Source organism: Anolis carolinensis, chromosome 3, assembly GCF_035594765.1.
Source record: "Anolis carolinensis isolate JA03-04 chromosome 3, rAnoCar3.1.pri, whole genome shotgun sequence".
Taxonomy (NCBI): Eukaryota; Metazoa; Chordata; class Lepidosauria; order Squamata; family Dactyloidae; genus Anolis; species Anolis carolinensis.
The window spans coordinates 119130163-119148099 of NC_085843.1; the positions used below are offsets into that span (position 1 = coordinate 119130163).

At 39.8% G+C, this 17937-nt stretch overlaps 1 protein-coding gene across 4 annotated transcripts in view; it reads left to right on the forward strand.

Annotated features, from left to right (window-relative positions):
- Nucleotides 1–17937, forward strand: part of pcid2 (PCI domain containing 2) — a 22299-nt gene continuing 4362 nt past the window's right edge. The window contains exons 1-12 of one of the 4 annotated variants that reach the window (XM_008107019.3): nucleotides 1–169; nucleotides 2524–2587; nucleotides 6009–6098; nucleotides 6853–6926; nucleotides 8243–8308; nucleotides 9803–9844; nucleotides 10856–10910; nucleotides 12928–13031; nucleotides 14499–14574; nucleotides 14672–14813; nucleotides 15557–15657; nucleotides 17637–17710. In XM_008107019.3, coding sequence (XP_008105226.1) covers nucleotides 2552–2587; nucleotides 6009–6098; nucleotides 6853–6926; nucleotides 8243–8308; nucleotides 9803–9844; nucleotides 10856–10910; nucleotides 12928–13031; nucleotides 14499–14574; nucleotides 14672–14813; nucleotides 15557–15657; nucleotides 17637–17710 — 860 coding nt within the window. In that variant the 5' untranslated portion in view covers nucleotides 1–169; nucleotides 2524–2551. Of the gene's footprint in view, nucleotides 170–196; nucleotides 247–2523; nucleotides 2588–6008; nucleotides 6099–6852; nucleotides 6939–8242; nucleotides 8309–8334; nucleotides 9565–9802; nucleotides 9845–10855; nucleotides 10911–12927; nucleotides 13032–14498; nucleotides 14575–14671; nucleotides 14814–15556; nucleotides 15658–17636; nucleotides 17711–17937 lie in introns of those variants that run through there. The other 3 variants (XM_003218731.2, XM_062977293.1, XM_062977292.1) reach the window with 3 other exon arrangements.

Consider the following 17937-nt stretch of genomic DNA (forward strand, 5'->3'; position numbering starts at 1 on the left):
GGGGCTTGGCAGCCAATCAGCGAAGGAGCGGGATTTCCGTCAGCAGAAAGGAAGTCCCCCTTTGAGGAAAAAAAAAAGCTTCCGCTTCTCTCCCGATGAACCTTCTTATGGACCGAAGCTGGCCTCGTGGCGACGCGCCTGTGGAATCGGGTTAAAGAGGATAAAGGCGGTGAGTGTGTGGATAGAGGGCAGGTATTGTACGCATGCGCGTTCTACAATATGGCGGCGAGATGATCTCAAACCCAGGTCTCGTTTTGTTTTCGAAGGCTTTCATGGCCAGAATCACTGGGTTGCTTTGAGTTTTCCGGGCTGTGAAGCATTCTTTTCTGACGTTTCGCCAGCATTTATGACAGGCATCCTCAGAGGTTGTGAGGTCTGTTGAAAACTAGGCAAGAGGGGTTTATATATCTGTGGAAAGTCCCGGGTGGGAGAAAGAACTCTTGCCTGTTTGAGGCAAATGTTAATGTAGCAGTTGGCCACCTTGATTAGCATTGAATGGCCTTGCAGCTTTAAGGACTGGCTGCAAAGGAAAGGAGAAAATAATGAAAATGAACAAAATCTGGCTCGCAGTATTTAAAAACTCTTATCACGACAGTAAATGAAGAACAACACTCAGGGGAATTCCAGACAGAAAACAACCAGTGCCATCTAACACCTCCTAACAAAGGAAGCAGTCAGGCTTTGAAGCTGCAAGGCTATTCAATGCTAATCAAGCTGGCCAGTTGCAACATTCACAATTTCCTCAAACAGACAAGAGTTCTTTCTCCAACCCTGGACATTCCATAGATATATAAACCCCACTTGCCTAGTTTTCAACAGACTCACAATCTCTGAAGATGCCTTCCATAGATGCAGGCAAAACGTCAAAAGATAATGCTTCTGGAACATGGCCATACAGCCCGGAAAACTCACAGCAACCCAAAGTCTTGTTTCTTGTTTCTGAAACATGAAATGCTGTTTTACTTTTTCAGGCCACAGAGGCTGGAGCCATGAAGCCTTTTAAAATAGCTGCATGTTCTTTCTTTCTTTTTCTTTTTTTTCAAACAATTCATTGAGAGTGTGCAGAGTGTCGAGAGCCTTTCCTGTCTGTCTTGCATCTTTTAGAAATAATGCCATTGCAGAGTGCCAAGAAGAAATAATAGTGGGAGGGGAGTCTTGCATTTCAAACAATATGATCCCCTGCTTTCTTGGACGTGATTTTTTCCAGTGAATCATGATAGGGCCAAAGTATGATAGTCTCAGCTTAGTCCCCTTAGCTTCTAGGGTTCCCCCCCCCCCTAGGGTTTTATTCAGATTTAATTTGCTTTAGGGCCCTTTTATTTAGATGTTTTACCAATGTGCGGTACCCACGGAGCTCTCCAACACATCTCAAATGACTTCATTCTTTTTCTCTCCAATTTTTCACAATCATACGTGGAAATTGGAAATACTATGGCATGGACGATCCTAACTTAAGTATTCAATGATATATCGTTATACTTCAGGATCTTATCTCATTCCTTCATAATTGCCCTTTCCAGAGCCTAGACTTCTTCAGATTTCTTGACTCCATTCTGAGTGTTGATTGAGCCAAGGGATGGAAAAGCTTGAACTACTTTGGATGGAAAATCTCGAACTACTTTGGATGGAAAATCTTGAACTATTTCAGTATCTTCTTCATCCACTTTAAAATTATATAAGTCACCCGTGGTCCTTATTTTTGTTTTCTTGGGGCTCTTCCCACAGCCATATAACCCAGAATATCAAGGCAGATAATCCACAATATCTGCTTTGAACTGGGCTCTCTGCGCCCACACTGTCATATAACTCAGTTCAAAGCAGATAATGTGGGATTTTATACAGCTGTGTAGAAGGGGCCTTAATGTTCAATAGTAAATAATAATAATAACTTTATTTATATTTCGCCCTCTCTCCCCAAGTGGACTCAGGGCGGATTCACAACATAAGATGGGAAACTTTTAATGCCAGATCTAATTCATAAATAAGAAACATAAAACAAACAACAATTTCTCCAAGGAACAATCTAACATAGCAGAAATCAGACATAAATTATATAAACAACAGTAACATTCATTTAAAATAATTATTAAAACATTATTATTAAAAATTTAAAATTAATAATATAATGCAATGGAAAAAGAACAAAAGTTCTTTCTTCCACCCTGGACATTCCTTAGATATATAAACCCCACTTGCCTAGTTTTCAACAGACCTCACAACCCCCTGAGTATGCCTGCCATAGATGTGGGCAAAATGTCAGGAGAGAATGCTTCTGGAACAGGGCCATGCAGCCCGGAAAATTCACAGCAACCTAGGATTATATTAATAGTAATGTAATACATCTATACCTCTCTTAACAAGGCCTTAGTCAAATATGTTCTTTTTTTTACAAAAGTATTTTTAGCCCTCATTCAGCCCAATTTGGTCACTCCCCTCCCCCAAATCCAGGACAGCCTATTATGATAACAAGTATTTTTTTCATTGTTATAGTGATCAATACTTGTATTTTTGTTATCTTTTCAGTAAAAAGTGTGTGTTCACTTTTGACCTAATGGCGCACATCACCATAAACCAATACTTACAGCAGGTAAGCAAATTTTTAACAATTTTTCATCTGATGTGGTTCAACTGTTACAATATTTTTTGCTCCAAAAAAACTCTCATCTCACTAGTTGTGCAACAGAGTTTCAGAAACAAACAATGCTTTATTGGAGATACACTGAAACAACTAAAAACATGTCATCTTTAATAGTCTTGTTAAAAACATTTTATTTGCTAATTTTCACTGAGGCTGCAGCACATTAGATAAAACATAGAAATAAAGTTTTTGAATATTTTTTTAAAATATAAGATTCTCAAATTTCTGAAACAATTTAAGTTACATTTGGGGCAATTTATTTTCTCTCTCTTTTGGTCAAGGATATGTCATTCATTATTCACTATACTTACTTAGGCGATCCCTCGTAGTTCGAGGATGATGGTCCTCCATCTTCGCTATCTTGGGGATGGATCCGCAGATGGCTGAAGAGACCTATTCTTGATCTGCATGTTCTCCTGCAGTGAGGACATCGATTTCCAGGTGGAAGGCGGTCCCGGTCAGGGTTGGCTTGACAGGCCTTCTTCTTGGCACGTTTCTCCCTTAAGCTCTCCATTCGTGCCTCTTCGAACTCCGCAGCACTGCTGGTCACAGCTGACCTCCAATTAGAGCACTCAAGGGCCAGGGCTTCCCAGTTGTCAGTGTCTATGCCACAGTTTTTAAGGTTGGCTTTAAGCCCATCTTTAAACCTTTTTTCCTGCCCACCAACATTACATTTCCCGTTCTTGAGTTTGGAGTAGAGTAGCTGCTTTGGGAGACGGTGATCAGGCATTCGGACAACGTGGCCAGTCCAGCGGAGTTGATGGCGTAGGAGCATCGCTTCAATACTGGTGATCTTTGCTTCCTCAAACACGCTGACATTTGTCCGCCTGTCTTCCAAAGAGATTTGCAGGATTTTTCTGAGGCAGCGCTGATGGAAACGCTCTAAGGAGTTGAGTGTGATGTCTGTAGACCGTCCACATTTCGCAGGCGTACAGCAGGGTTGGGAGGACAATGGCTTTGTAAACAAGCACCTTGATATCTCTACAGATCCTCAAACACTCTCTGCTTCATTCTGAAAAATGCTGCATTCGCAGAGCTCAGGCGGTGTTGTATTTCAGTGTCGTTGTGGAGAGGTGGCTGCCAAGGTAGCAGAAATGGTCAACAATTTCTGATGTTCAATGAGAGACCGAGCTTCTTGTATGCTTCTGCAAAGGTGTTTAGAGTGTCTTGTAGGTCTTCTTCTGAATGCGCACATACTACGTTGTCAACGGCATATTGAAGTTTATAATAGATGTTGTGGTGACCTTGGTTTTGGCTCTTAGTCTGCTGAGGTTAAATAGCTTGCCATCTGTCTGATAGATGATGTCCACTCTGGTGGGAAGCTTCCCATCAACAAGGTGAAGTATCATAGCGATGAAGAAGGAAAATAAGGTAGGGGCAATAACACATCCCTGCTTGACACCTGATTCCACCTTAAATGGGTCACTTTGGGAGCCGTTGCTGTCCAAGACTGTTGTCATCATGGAGGAGTCACAGGATGTTCACAAATTTGTCAGGGCACCCGATTTTTTGGAGGATGGTCCAGAGAGCACTGCAATTCACTGTGTCGAATGCCTTAGCAAGGTCAATGAATGCCATGTACAGAGGTTGGTTTTGTTCCCTGCATTTTTCTTGGAGCTGTCGTGCAGTGAAGATCATGTCCACTGTTCCTCTGGAGGGACGGAAGCCGTTCTGGGATTCTGTGAGGATGTCTTCTGAGAAAGGGTGATGATGGTGGCATCCTTGAAGTCTGCTGGGATATTCTCGGTCACCCACACTTTTTCAATGAGCTGGTGGAGTTGTCGTATCAGCTCAGGTCCACCCTCTTTGAAGATTTCAGCAGGGATCCCATCAGTTCCGCTGGCTTTGTTGTTTTTTTGTTGGTTGATGGAATTGCTGACTTCTTCCAAACTAGGCAGTGCTGCAAGCTCATCCCTGGTTTGTTGTAGCGGGATTTATGAGAGGGCCTCTTCGGCCACATTGGAGCTGCGATTCAGCAGGTTCTGTTAGTGCTCTTTCCAACGTAGTGCAATTGATGTTTTGTCCTTCAGAAGTTTGGTTCCATCTGATGAGCGTAGAGGCTGTATGCCGTGGTTTCTTGGTCTGTAAATGATCTTTGTGACTTTGAGAAATCCCTGAACATCCTGGGTGTCTGCAAGGTGTTGGATTTCTTCAGTCTTCTTTGTCCACCAGATGTTCTTGAGTTCTCTGGTCCTTCTTTGGACCTCAGTTTTTGCACTGGCATAGATCTTTTTCTTGGCAGCACAGTTGGTGTCTCTCTGCCATGTTTGGAAGGTTTTCCTTTTGTTATCAATTAGCTGTTGGATTTCTTTGTCGTTATTGTCAAACCAGTCTTGATGTTTCTTAGTTTGGTATCCAATGGTTTCTTCGCAGGCTGTGATGATGGAGGTCTTCAGTTTGTTCCAATGTTCCTCAACATTTTCGGGGTGTTCTGTGGGTAGATGATCCTTGAATGTTGTTTGGAGAAGGGCTCGTTTGGAGGGCTCCTGAAGGGCTTGGGTGTTCATTTTACCCCTTGTTTTTCTTCCTTGGAGTCTGCGTTTGGGGACGATCTTGATATCCATCGTGGATTGGATTAACCTGTGGTCCGTCCAGCAGTCATCAGCACCTGTCATGGCTCTTGTGAGAAGCACATCGCGGCGGTCTCTGACACATGTAATTACATAGTTCCAAGAGGTGCCAATGCTTTGACCGGGGGTGCTTCCATGATGTCTTGAGCTTGTTTTTCTGGCGGAAGAGCGTGTTGGTGATGACAAGGTTGTGCTCTCTGCATTTGGTGAGAAGCAAGATGCCATTCGAGTTGCTGTGGCTCTTTAAGAGGGGTCTGTATCGTGACAAGTACAACTCTTTGAATTCTGATTTTTTAAGGGGGAAGTATTGATTATTAATATATTTCAAATTGTTATTATTTATATTTCATTAGTGATTGATTCATTAAAATATTGACTGATCATTAGCAAGAAACTGATTGAATGAAAAATTACTTTAAATACTTATTTTTGTATTCATTGTTTATATCCTTTTCTCTTAAAAGAGACTTGAAAACGTTAGTAGTGTTACAAAATAAAAACAAAAACATAAAAATATAGAAATAGAATTAAACATAAATCTTTACCATTATTCCCTCACTGTCATATTTCATTGACCACAGTCCACCCTCCTTTTTTAAGCTTGTGAAGAGTAGTACTGAAATCACAATGCTGGCTCATGGGAAAATACCACATTCTCTTCCAGTTATACAGATGAGTTTTCTCACCCTCTGTACCAGAATAGAAGTAATCAGAATAACCAAGTTGATTTCTTATTGCTTAATGGTAATGTCAGTGTTACACAATATTTATGTGTTGTGCCCCACCCCCTGTTTTTCCAGGTATTAGAATCTATTGACAGCAAAGATGGATTATTTTGTGCAGAATTGGTATCATTTAAACATCCTCATGTTGCAAATCCTAGACTTCAGGTAAGTGATGGAGGCTATTATCTATATACAACTACCTAAAATAAATCTTGTTGACAGACTACCTTTGAATAGACATTGAGCCCAACTGTGTGGCTGTGTGGTGAACTGAAGCACCGTAGAACACAAAGTACTTTATAGTTAATTATTAAACATGTATTTGTATAGAAGTGGATAATTTCTCTATTTCTGTTTTCAAAATATAATCTCCCATTGATAAACCCCAAACAGATGTCCTGGAATAGTCAGTCCTGAAAAATCTAAAGTCCCGGACCATGTTATTTTTAATGAAAATAGATGTATTGTATTACATTTGTTACCAAGGCTACATAGTGCCCTTTGCATAGAATCTGTTACAGACTGCATGGTGCTCTTGGTGAGGATTCTGAAATTTTCTCTGCTTTTGAACAGGTTTTGAAAATTTTCATTTATATGCCATTTTATAACCTTTATGGATAATTTCCCCATGGGATTTAAAATTTTAAACATGCTCTCATGGATCAGAACATAATCATTCACGTGCACGCCATCTGTTGGGAGGTTTTTTAGAAAAGCTTGATTTTTTAAAAGGCATATTAATACCGTGTTGGTTGTGTAAGTCAATGCTGTCCTGTTTACAAGTGAAGAACTGTCTCCAACTTGCGCCAAGTGCCCAAGAAACTTAGACCCAATTACCTTCCTCAGTCTGACTATTCTTCATATTCATTTATGTCTAACAAGGTGTTCCTTTTTCTGATTGCATTAATTTTATTATTAGCTTTCATCTCCAGAAGAAAAGTGTCAGCAAGTGCTGGAACCACCCTATGATGAAATGTTCGCTGCCCACTTAAGGTAACAATCATGGTGAGAGGAAACAGCTTGAATTCTAATTAATCCAAGCGGCCATCCTATAAAAGAAGTATATTTACCATTGAGTAATCCCGTTTGAGCATAAGAAGGAACTTCCTTCAGAACATAAGAAGTGTAAAAAAGAATTTGCTTGGAATTGAATCATCTGCATAAAAAACATGGCTTAAATCTCTGGAACATATAAGAAATAAATTAGCCATATTTTTTCTATAGCTGCATTTTACTTGAGCTTCCCTTATCTGGAATTGTTCACATTGGTGGCTGGGGTAATGATATTTTGGTGGTTCGGTGTATACAAACTCTTTGTTGCATGCAGAAAATTATTTAAAATATTTTAAAAAATCAACCTTCAGGGTATGTGTATAAAGTGTACACAAAGTACAAATGGATTTCCTGTTTAGACTTGGATCTCCTCTCCAAGATATCTCATTATTTGCATATATGGAACTGCAGGTACAGGGAGTACCCAAGTTACGAACAAGATAGGTTCTGTAGGTTTGCTCTTAAGTTGAATTTGTTTGTAAGTCAGAACAGGTATATTTTTTAAGTGTAACTCCAGCCGAAAATATATATATTAGCTTCGGATAGCATAGGGAAGGGTGTACTGTTTGTTTTACTGTCTGTGTCCCTGATCAAAAGATTTCACCTCACTTTCTGTCCCTGTAATCATTAGATTTTGAAAAGAATGACTTGTGGAAACAAGTTTCGGCTGAGACATCTTTTCCCCATGATAACTCTTTCAGGAGTGAATTTCCTTTCGAGGGGTAGATTTTTGTCACTTCCTGTTGTCTCTGGAATCCGATCATGTATTTTCTTTTTCCATTCTGTTTCTCACCCCTGTACTTAACTATGAGTTATTTGTAATTCAGATGTTTGTAACTCAGACTGCCTGTATTCCAAAGTCCAGAAAAATCCCAAATACATTTCAGAAAAAGAATGTTCAACTTATATAGTACACAAACATGACTGATACAACAGAGTTCTTCCTTCTATGAAAACTATAGACTTATAACGAAATAATGGTTAGAATCAAAAGCACATGCATTCTAGGCAGCTTTCTGAGCATTCTGCTCAAACAGAAAGCTTACAACAATATGTGTAGTGTATTTTCAAAGATTCATGGTAAAGCAAGAAAGCAACCATAAAACCAATGGTAGACGTAAGTAATACTGATGGTTAAATCAAGAATTAAGAAAGGCTTTAGTACCTTAATATATTCTGTATAAGGTGTAAGCTGATTCTGTGTATACTAGGTATCATGTCATGACTTTTATTATTTTTCTCTCTTATCTTGATAGATGCACTTTTGCAGTTGCCAACCATGATTTTGTAGAAGCTTACAAATGCCAGACTGTTATAGTACAATATCCTTTTTATCTGGATTTCATTCAAGCAGAAATTTCAAACTCCATGTCATAACATCTTAGCGTGTTGGCTACATTGTGTAAGTGTGTCACATGAGCGTACCCATAAATGCCAAAAGTCTTGGAAATGTATGTTATTATCTTGCAAATCAAGTATTTTAAAATATATATATATAAATGAAAGGTTTTCATAAGATATGTTATGTCCCATGCATTTTGTTGTTATAATTAATGTATGTTTCCATATTTCTTATAAGGGGAAGTTTTAACTTCCCGTTTGCTAGTAAATCTGAATTATGGTGTCATGAAAATATGCATGTCTAAAAAGGGTGTCACCAACATGAAATGTTTGGAAAGCTCTGCATTAAAGGTTTATGGTGAAATTTTTGGCTCAGAACTTTTCCCCCAGTCCAAATAAGCAATTTTGAGCAATTGCTTCCATTTTCTGGAGAGGATAGTCTACCAGTAGTTACATTCAACTACTGGTTGAATGTGTGGCTAGACTGCTGAGGAGTTGTGCACAAATTTTAAGGGACCACAGGAAAAGAGAACCTCCAACCACTACTATCTTACTATTTGTGAGATTTGTGAGAAAGTGAGATTTGTGCCGGCAACAGTTTTTCTCCACTGCCATTCGTGTACTTTGAGTAGCAATCTTGAGTGGAGATGGAGGATAGATTACTCTTTTAATTTCTAGGGCCCATTTACATTGTAGAAATTTTATTATTACCTGCCTCTCCTTGTGGCTTGAGGCAGGTCACAAAATAGCTAAAACACATCATCGTAAACATTATATAAAATACACATATTAAAATGGATTTCTATGAAATACATATATTAAAATACACAAAGATTAAGACAGAAACACAAGGCATGGGTTTAAAATTGATTGTTTGACACCACTTTAACTGCCATGTTTTGATTGTACAGAATCATGGCAGTTGTAATTTTACAAGATCTTTAGCATCTGCCATATAGAGTTGGTGCCTCACCAAAGCTCAGCTCACATTATGCCGTAGCAGTTAGCTAGTTTTATACTAAATTAATTCTACAGTGTATTTTATATAATGTTTATGATGATGATGGGAGAAGAAAATTCTGATCTTGTAGGATCAGATGGAGTTTGAAGTTGTATGAGACCCTACTTTCCAAGATGTAATCCAATCCATCAACTGGAGCAACCCAACACAATTCTCCACTCCTGCCATAATGGATGAAATGACATTCCCCTTTTGAGAAGCGTGTTCCTGTTTAATGTAAGTGGCATTTGTTGCATGAAGTACCTTTCACCATTCCATGTTGGTCTGCAGCTACTTCTAAAAACTGCAGCTACTTCTAGAACATGACTTCTGCCTTTCATGTTGTGAATAATTGCAATATTCATGAGGTTGCTTCTTGGCATTATTGTTGATCTTTGGTTTCACAGTACATTGCTATACTATGATTTCTTCGTATTAGAAATCACATTGTATTACATTTACCTAAACCTAACACATCTTTCCTGAGAGCTTTTCAAGCACACAAGGAAGAAAATTGGTAAGTTTCTGATTAACATTATTATGTGACTAGAAAAAGGAATGTTTTGTCCCTTAACATATGTTACCTCTTAACAGAAACACATTCTTTTCCTCTAAGTAAATTTTGTTGGTTCTCTTGATATCAAAACATCATTACATAAAGTGGTGTTTCTAGGTGTTTTATCCAAAATTGTGCTTAGGTCCAAAAGAATACTAAATATTATATAAAGGCAATGGTTGCTCACTGCCCATCTGGATGACATAAAAGCTAAAGAGAAAAAAATTGGATTTTATTCTGTATCTCCTCATTCTTTATAAACAATGATTAGAAAGAGGTACCTGAGGAGGCTGAAAACAATAAATGTATGTATAGTGACCTTGAGGGGTAAGATTCTATTTTTGGCAGAAATTTAAACAAGAAGCAGCTTGATAGATAGATAGATGGATAGATAGATAGATAGATAGATAGATAGATAGATAGATAGATAGATAGATAGGGTGTTAGTAAAGAAAAGTGTAGTGAAATCCAATTCCAAGTTCATTTCAATTGTTTAAAGCAAGGCCTGACACTGAAAATGTGATCTGCCTTTCAAGATCTTTTATGCAGCCCTCTGGCAATTCAAAGACACTAACACTATAGCCCAAACTAGAATATGGAGTGCCAGTCATGTGCCTTTTGAGCCTATTAGCACTTGGGAAGCATGGGCTTTTTCCAGATTCCTGAGAGTTTTCAGTGCACCAAGATAAATGGCTCTCAAGGGCAACAAGTTGTCTTTTGATGTATCATAAGTGTGAATATTTTTGTGTTTCTTGCCATGCTTATATTATTAATCATTTATTATATAAGGAATAATAAACCTTTGGTCCTTCAGATGTTTTAGTCTCTTCCAGTGAGCTATTCTAGATTGAGTCAATAAGTTTTGTAGTCAAAAATAGCTTGGTGCTGCAGATTCCCCACCACCTTAAAGTAGTATTTTTAGACCTGGAATCCATCATTTGCACAGTTAACAGTATTTAATTTGTTTTCCAGGGCTTTGCCTATTATGTATGCTGTAGCACTTGATCTTCGGATTTTTGCTAATAGCGTAAGTCATAATTATTAGGTGACAAGGAGAAGACTGGGTGGAGGATGCCTGAAGATATTTGCACACACTTAAACAGTTGACAGACCTGTATTTTCCAGTGAGAGCTGGCTGAAAGCAGTCACAACTATATCTTCTTTAGATTGGTAAATGAGATGCCTGAAAAGAAGATGCAGAGTCATCCAGGAAGAACAGAATAGACAAAATTCCTGAAAAGAATAATCAGTTCAGGTTTTGTTACATTATGAGACTTGTTCATTTTTGAAACTTTGAGGCTTGTTTACTCAGAATTGTGGGGTTTGAGAAGGGCCAAACACATTCTTCCTGGTTTATGATAACCTAGGGAGCATCTACACTCTAGAATTAATACAGTGACACCACTTTAACTGTATTGGAATCATGAGATTAGTAGCTTTGCTAGAGAAAGCTGAAAGCTTTGTAAAATAACAATGCCCATGATTCCATAGGATTGAGCTATGTCAAACTGCATTAATTCTAAAAAAATGCACTCTCCAAAGTTTTACTATTTATTTTTACTGGAGAAAGAAATAGGAATACAACAATTATTGTATTTATAAGAACACACTGAGGTCCTCCAAATAATTTTAAAGAACTCTGAGATTTAAGAAAAATTGCTAGTGAGAGTTCAAACAATCTGTGCTGAGCTGACAAACTTTTCAAAGCTATGGTCCTTCTATTGGCAGTGTGTTCTATCTTCACTGCAATTAGTGTTCCTGACAGGGCAAGCTTGCCCCAAGCAGGATATTATTCTACTCTTAACTCGCAAAGATGGGCAAAAACTAACTGACCCAACCCTTAAGCAACTAAACTATGCTGCATCCAAACCTCTAGGAATGTGATAAAGCGATTAAACTGTTCTCCCTCATCTTGTAACTACAGCTCTGATTTAGAAGAGTTAAGACTCTGACATAAATTCACCTTGTCCTCTTCCACTTGGCCCCCTTCTTCCCCCATTTTTAGCTCTTCAGCTAGAAGATCTTCTGGTTACAGAAGGGCATTTCTGCCAGCAAAAGAATATTGGTGCAAAATTCTATCCCTCTACAACAAGCATGGGCAAACTTTTTTGCCTTGAGGCCACATTATGGACCCAACCAAGAGGGCTAGGCCAGAAGGGACGGCAGCTGGGCACGTGCTGGGTGGGACGGGCCCAGGAGAGAGGACTTGTGAGACAGTGGGGCCAGGAGGGGGTGGGCCAGGGACGGGTCCGGGTCATCCTCAGATTGTCCTCCTGGCATAAGGATGGGGATACTCACCCCATTCTTATGCCAGTAGGAAAACAAGACATGCAGCAGCTGCCGCCGCCCCCCCCCCCCCCCCCCGATCCTCCTCTCTGATCTTCCTCCCCCAATCTTTGGGCTGTCCTCTCGGCATCATGCCGGGAGGATGGCAAGACAGATGACGGCCAAGAGTGCTCTGGAGGGCTCTCAGCTGCTGCGTGCTTTCCTCGGGCTGTCCTCTCAGCATAAAGACGGGTCCGCTTGCACCGGGAGTGAGACATGCGGTGGCTGAGAGCACTCTAGAGCACTCTAAAAGATCCTTGGCCTGGATCTTTTGCCCCAAATCGGGATTTTAATATTATTGTGTATATTGACTTTTATGACTGTTTTTAATCATGTTGAAGTTTTACTGCTCGGTTTAATGTTTTATCTGATTTGTGCTGTCGTGTCTGGTCATGGCCCCATGTAAGCCGCCCCGAGTCCCTCCGGGGAGATGGGGCGGGATATAAGAATAAAATTATTATTATTATTATTATTATTATTAGAGGGCTCTCAGTTGCTGCGTGCTTTCCTCCCCCATCCTTTCTGTATAAGGATGCAGCGGGCCACCGTGTTTTTATGCTGAAAGGACAGGGAAAATGAGGAGGGCCTGAGATAAGCACCCAGGAGGCTGCACCCAGCCCCCGGGCTTTAGTTTGCCCATGCCTGCTATACAGGCAATGGACCTTTGAGTCAGGATTGCATTGCTTAACAAGCAAATGTTTTCTTGTGTATCATGGCAGGCTGACCAACAGCTAGCAAAGAAAGGCAAAGGCAAAATTGGGGACATGTTGGAAAAAGCAGCAGAACTCCTGATGAGCTGTTTTCGTGTATGTGCCAGTGACACGTGAGTAATGCTCATCTCTGGATCCAAAATTAAATCCAAAGTCTACTAAGATTATTTTCCCGGTTTGTTAAATATGACATGATATCAGTATTCAAGCCATGTGTTAAACAAAAAGGATTGTGAAGTGTTTTATCCCTTTTAAAATAAAGTGTGGAGAATTCTTCCTCTTTTGGCAAATTATTAACCATTCAGAGGCACAGTTTATTTTTTTTTTGTGAGGATGTTTTCCTCACTCTCCATTTGTTTAATTTAAAGCTGAGGAAAAACATTTCTCACATCTGTTACCATCCAATTCTTTTGGATTACAGTTTCCATTTATTTATTTCATGTCAAAAGCATTGCATAATAAATAAATTTAAAAAGTGATGAAATAAAAAAAATCACAAACGGCTAAATAGTTTTAGACCAAAAGCAGGCAACGGCGACCGCATTATCCATAGCTTTAAACAACTCCTCCGTACACGAGCCAGGACATTGTGGGCAAGCATACATATGAAGAGTTGTTTGTTCTGCTCCACAGTCACACAAGGTGGAGGGTTCCTCCAAGTAGTGCCACCTTGCCAAGTTGTCTTTAGATCTGCCCACTCCGCTTCTGAGTCTGTTTAGGAACTTCCAAGTTGCCCATTCTTGGTTTGCCCCTGGAGGAAGACCCTCATGGGGAGCCATCCAGTTAGAATTGCCTGGTTTAGCTGCCCAAAGCAACACTCTTGCTGTTGCTGGAGGAACATCAAGAGGAGTGGCGGTTCTCATGAAGCCCTTCCTTGATTTGAGTCTAGTGGGAGGAGGCTGGTAGTCATGCAGTGGGTGGCTTTCACAATGTTCGACCTTATTTCTCTCACTGTTAGCAGCAACTTCTCGTCGCACGTCAGGAGGGGCAATGCCAGCTAACTTGTAGAGTTTATCAACAGGTGTAGGTTTAAGGTATCCTGTGATTATTCTGCATGTTTTGTTCAGTTTCCATAATAACTGATGATTGACCATAGTGGAGTTGCTGGTTGGAGCTTTAGTCTAAAATGTTTGAAGGGCTCCAGGTTGGGGAGGGTTGATGCTCAACTCTTCACTTCCTCTCAGACTCATTTTATCTTATGCTGAGAAAAGATACTGATCCAAGAACACACAGTATTTTTCAGGTCAGAATTACTAGTTCTTTGACCAAAGTCTGTAGCATTCCATTTCGATATTGTTAACTTGTTGGGAAATTGTCATGACTTGCTGTTACTTCTGGTAGTACACATTCACTTGAATACCTACTTCTCCCAAGTTTATGGAAAGAATAACCATTTAACCTTCAAGTATTTTGGACTCCAGTTTCCTTAACAATTGTGCTGTGTTCTGGGAACTGTGAAATCCTAATCATGTAGATTTTCAAACATTTCTTCCTTTAGAGATTATATTTTGTTTTGTTTTTAGAAATAACTACTTTTTAAAAAAATGGCAATGTAATTCTGTTTCTAATTATTGTTACAGCCGAGCTGGCATTGAGGATTCCAAAAAGTGGGGCATGTTGTTCTTGGTGAATCAACTTTTTAAAATTTATTTTAAGGTATGCAACATTATCTTTGTCCAGATTATCCATATTTCTAAATCTAGTCCAATGTGTTGTATAGGCTTCCTTTTGTTAACATCACTGTTGTTTCCAGATCAACAAACTTCACCTCTGCAAACCACTGATAAGAGCAATTGATAGCTCAAACCTTAAAGATGAATACAGCATGGCACAGAGAGTTACCTATAGATATTATGTTGGACGGAAAGCCATGTTTGATAGTGATTTTAAACAAGGTACTTTTTCTGATCTCCCCCCCCCCCCAATTGCTTATCTCTTTGGTGCACAGTTTCTGTTAGCGCATTTGTTGTATGGAGCATTGTCAGTGTTTCATTCTTTGCTCCCACTGAACCATTGAGTATGGATTCAAATTATTCTTTTAGTCATGGCTTTCAGAGCCTTTTCAAAATGTTAGTTTCACAAATTTATGTCTGGACTCTTGAACTAATTCTTAAACACGCTTCTGAAATGAGCTTCATGTATTCCAAGTAGACTGGAACATACTTAGTCCTAATCTTTTTTTAAATACTGGTTTTAAACTACTTCATTGGATGTGTTGCAATAGCAGATTCCCAGATTAATTTAGTGTTTACACCTTATTTTTTTTTTTTTGGTTATTTAATATTTATTTTTCTTAAGTGATATTTGTCTTTATTCCGATGTAGCACAAATCCTATGAAAAATCATATGTATTTTTGACATTAATATTGAAATCTGAAATATATACAGAAAGTCTGTCTTCCTGATCAGAGATGTAATACTACATTTTAGTGCTTTTTGTGAATTGGCAGTTAAAAAAGAAAGAAAATGGCCAGTAGCTAATTATTTCAGCATGAATATTTAGTAAACTATTAAATATGAAAGAAAAACATCCAAAATGACGCTTTGACTTTATTCAACTAAAAACTGGTTGCTGTAATACATACTTGCTGGTGGCATCTCTTATGTGCCTGTGTTTATCCTTTTTCTGTGTTTACAGCTGAAGAGTATCTATCTTTTGCCTTTGAGCACTGCCACCGCTCCAGCCAGAAAAATAAAAGGATGATCCTGATTTATTTGCTACCAGTAAAAATGTTACTGGTAAGTGACATTTCAATGCATCAGAAATACTATGCTGTGGCATTTTCAGCAGTGGAGGCTAAAGCTTGTAATTACTAAGGCATCCAGGATTAGTACAGTTTATGAGATATCTGTACAACATATGACCCAGAAAGCTGAATGCACCCCACCATCTATGACAGGGGTCCTCAAACATTTTAAGCAGAGGGCTGGTCCACAGTCCCTCAGAGTGTTGGGGGGGGCAGACTATAGTTTAAAAACAAATATGAACAAATTCCTATGCACACTGCATATGTCTTATTTGTAGTGCAAAAAAAAAGCCAAAGAAATGTTATGGTTTGCAAAGGCACTGTGCTATATTTGTGTGTTAACTGGAAAATGAAGTGCATGAAGCCGATTGGCTGAACCTGCAAAGACCTGTAATTTGATTTGAAACTGTTTCTGTTCTACTGCTGGAGAACCAGTTTGAACAAGTTTTTGTTCAGTGTGAGTTTGTGTGGTGACTGAGTACTGCCTGGGGAAGATGGCTCTGTACTCAGAGAGTACTTGCTATTTCTGAGGCCTTGTTTGCTACTGGGAAAAGAGGATGAAGAACCAGGACTGTATTATTCACTGAAGCAAGTTTATGGACTGAGCTTTGCATAATTTGATCTAGTGTTAACAAGTGCTCCAAAACATCGCTTTTATTACTAGAACTCCTAGAATCTCCCAGCCAGCTTGATTACTAGTTGAAAATTTCCATGTCCTGTAGTTTCTTGTCATAAGAGGTAAAAGTCTGTCTTGTCTTCTCTTTTGGTTTATATTGGGGGCTAGCAAATTGATTCATTGATTCTAAAACACCATTGATTGTAAAATGCACATTAATTTCAGCTATATTTGTGTGTGTGTGTGTGTGTGTGTGTGTGTGTGTGTGTGTGTGTGTATAAAGCACTTGCAATTCTAAGATACTGCCCATATAAAAAATGTTTATATGGGTGAAAATGTGCATTTTAGAATTGAGGAAATACTGTAGATACTAGACATGTGCATGAAATTCCTCCCTACCTTTTTCCTGTTTCTTTTGTGTCTTCCGTTTATCTGGAAGCACGAAACAGAAAGCCCCCTTCTGACATAGAAATCTGCTCAACACAAAAGCCTGCTTTCATGTTGAGCTGAAATTGCCTCCTTTCCTGCATATAGGCAGGTCTGGCGTTAGGCTGCAGGTAAACTCTGGGCCTGATTGCAAGCACCACACACACACAAACACACACACACACACTTGGAGAGTGTGTAGGGCATGTTTGACAGCTGGTGGGGTCTGCAGGCCAGCTTGCAGGCCCTAGCACAAAAACACGCAGACACACACACACTGAGAGTATGGAAGGCTGGTGTGTGTGATGGGGCCTGCAAGCAGGCCCGGAGCTCGCTGTCTGCAGGCGAGCTCTAGACTTGCTTGCAGGCCCCGCCACACACACACACCAGCTGCCAAACGTCCCCCACACACTCTGAGAGTGTGTGTGTGTGTGGCGGGGCAAGCAAGCAGGCCCGGAGCTCACTGTCTGCAGGTGAACTCCGGGCTTGTTTTCAGTCCCTGCCACACACAGACTGTCCAAGAGTGTGGCAGGGTGTGCATGGTGGCTGGCAAGGTGTGCAGGCAGGCCCAGAGCCTGCCTGCAGCTGAATTCCTTACTCCAGAGGAGCAAGAGCAGGTGCCAGCAGGTAAGAAGAACGCCAAGTAGGGGAGGCAGTGGGTGGGAAGCCTCCCCCCCATAATGGTCCAAATTTTGTGGCCCCAATCTGACACCCCCCCCCCCAAAAATTTCGGGAGGCTCTTGAAAACAGATAAAGGCCCCAAACTAAAGCCGGGACACGAAAAGGGGCAAGGTTTACCCCGAAAGCACAAGACTAGTAAATACTCTTAGAACAGTTAACTCTGTGATACCAACAATATATTCATGGTATGATTAGTTGCTTATCTATTTAATACTGCCATTCATTTTCAAATTATGTTTGGATTTCAGGGCCACATGCCAATGATCCAACTTTTAAAAAAATATGACCTTATGCAGTTTGCAGAAGTCACAAAGGCTGTGAGGTAGGTTGCTTTATTAAAGGAATGCTTGTAATCTTGGGAGGGTGGTTGCTTTTAGTAAATCCTTAAGTTGTATATGTGTTATAGAGTAGCTAAATTAATTGCTGAGTAGTGCTAGAGAGCATTTCTATGGATCCTAAGAGAGCAGGATTTCCTTGGATGTTGTCCTGAATGTAATAATGAAGCAGTATTCTTTTTTTTTTTGCCCAGCTATGCATAGGGTCAACAAT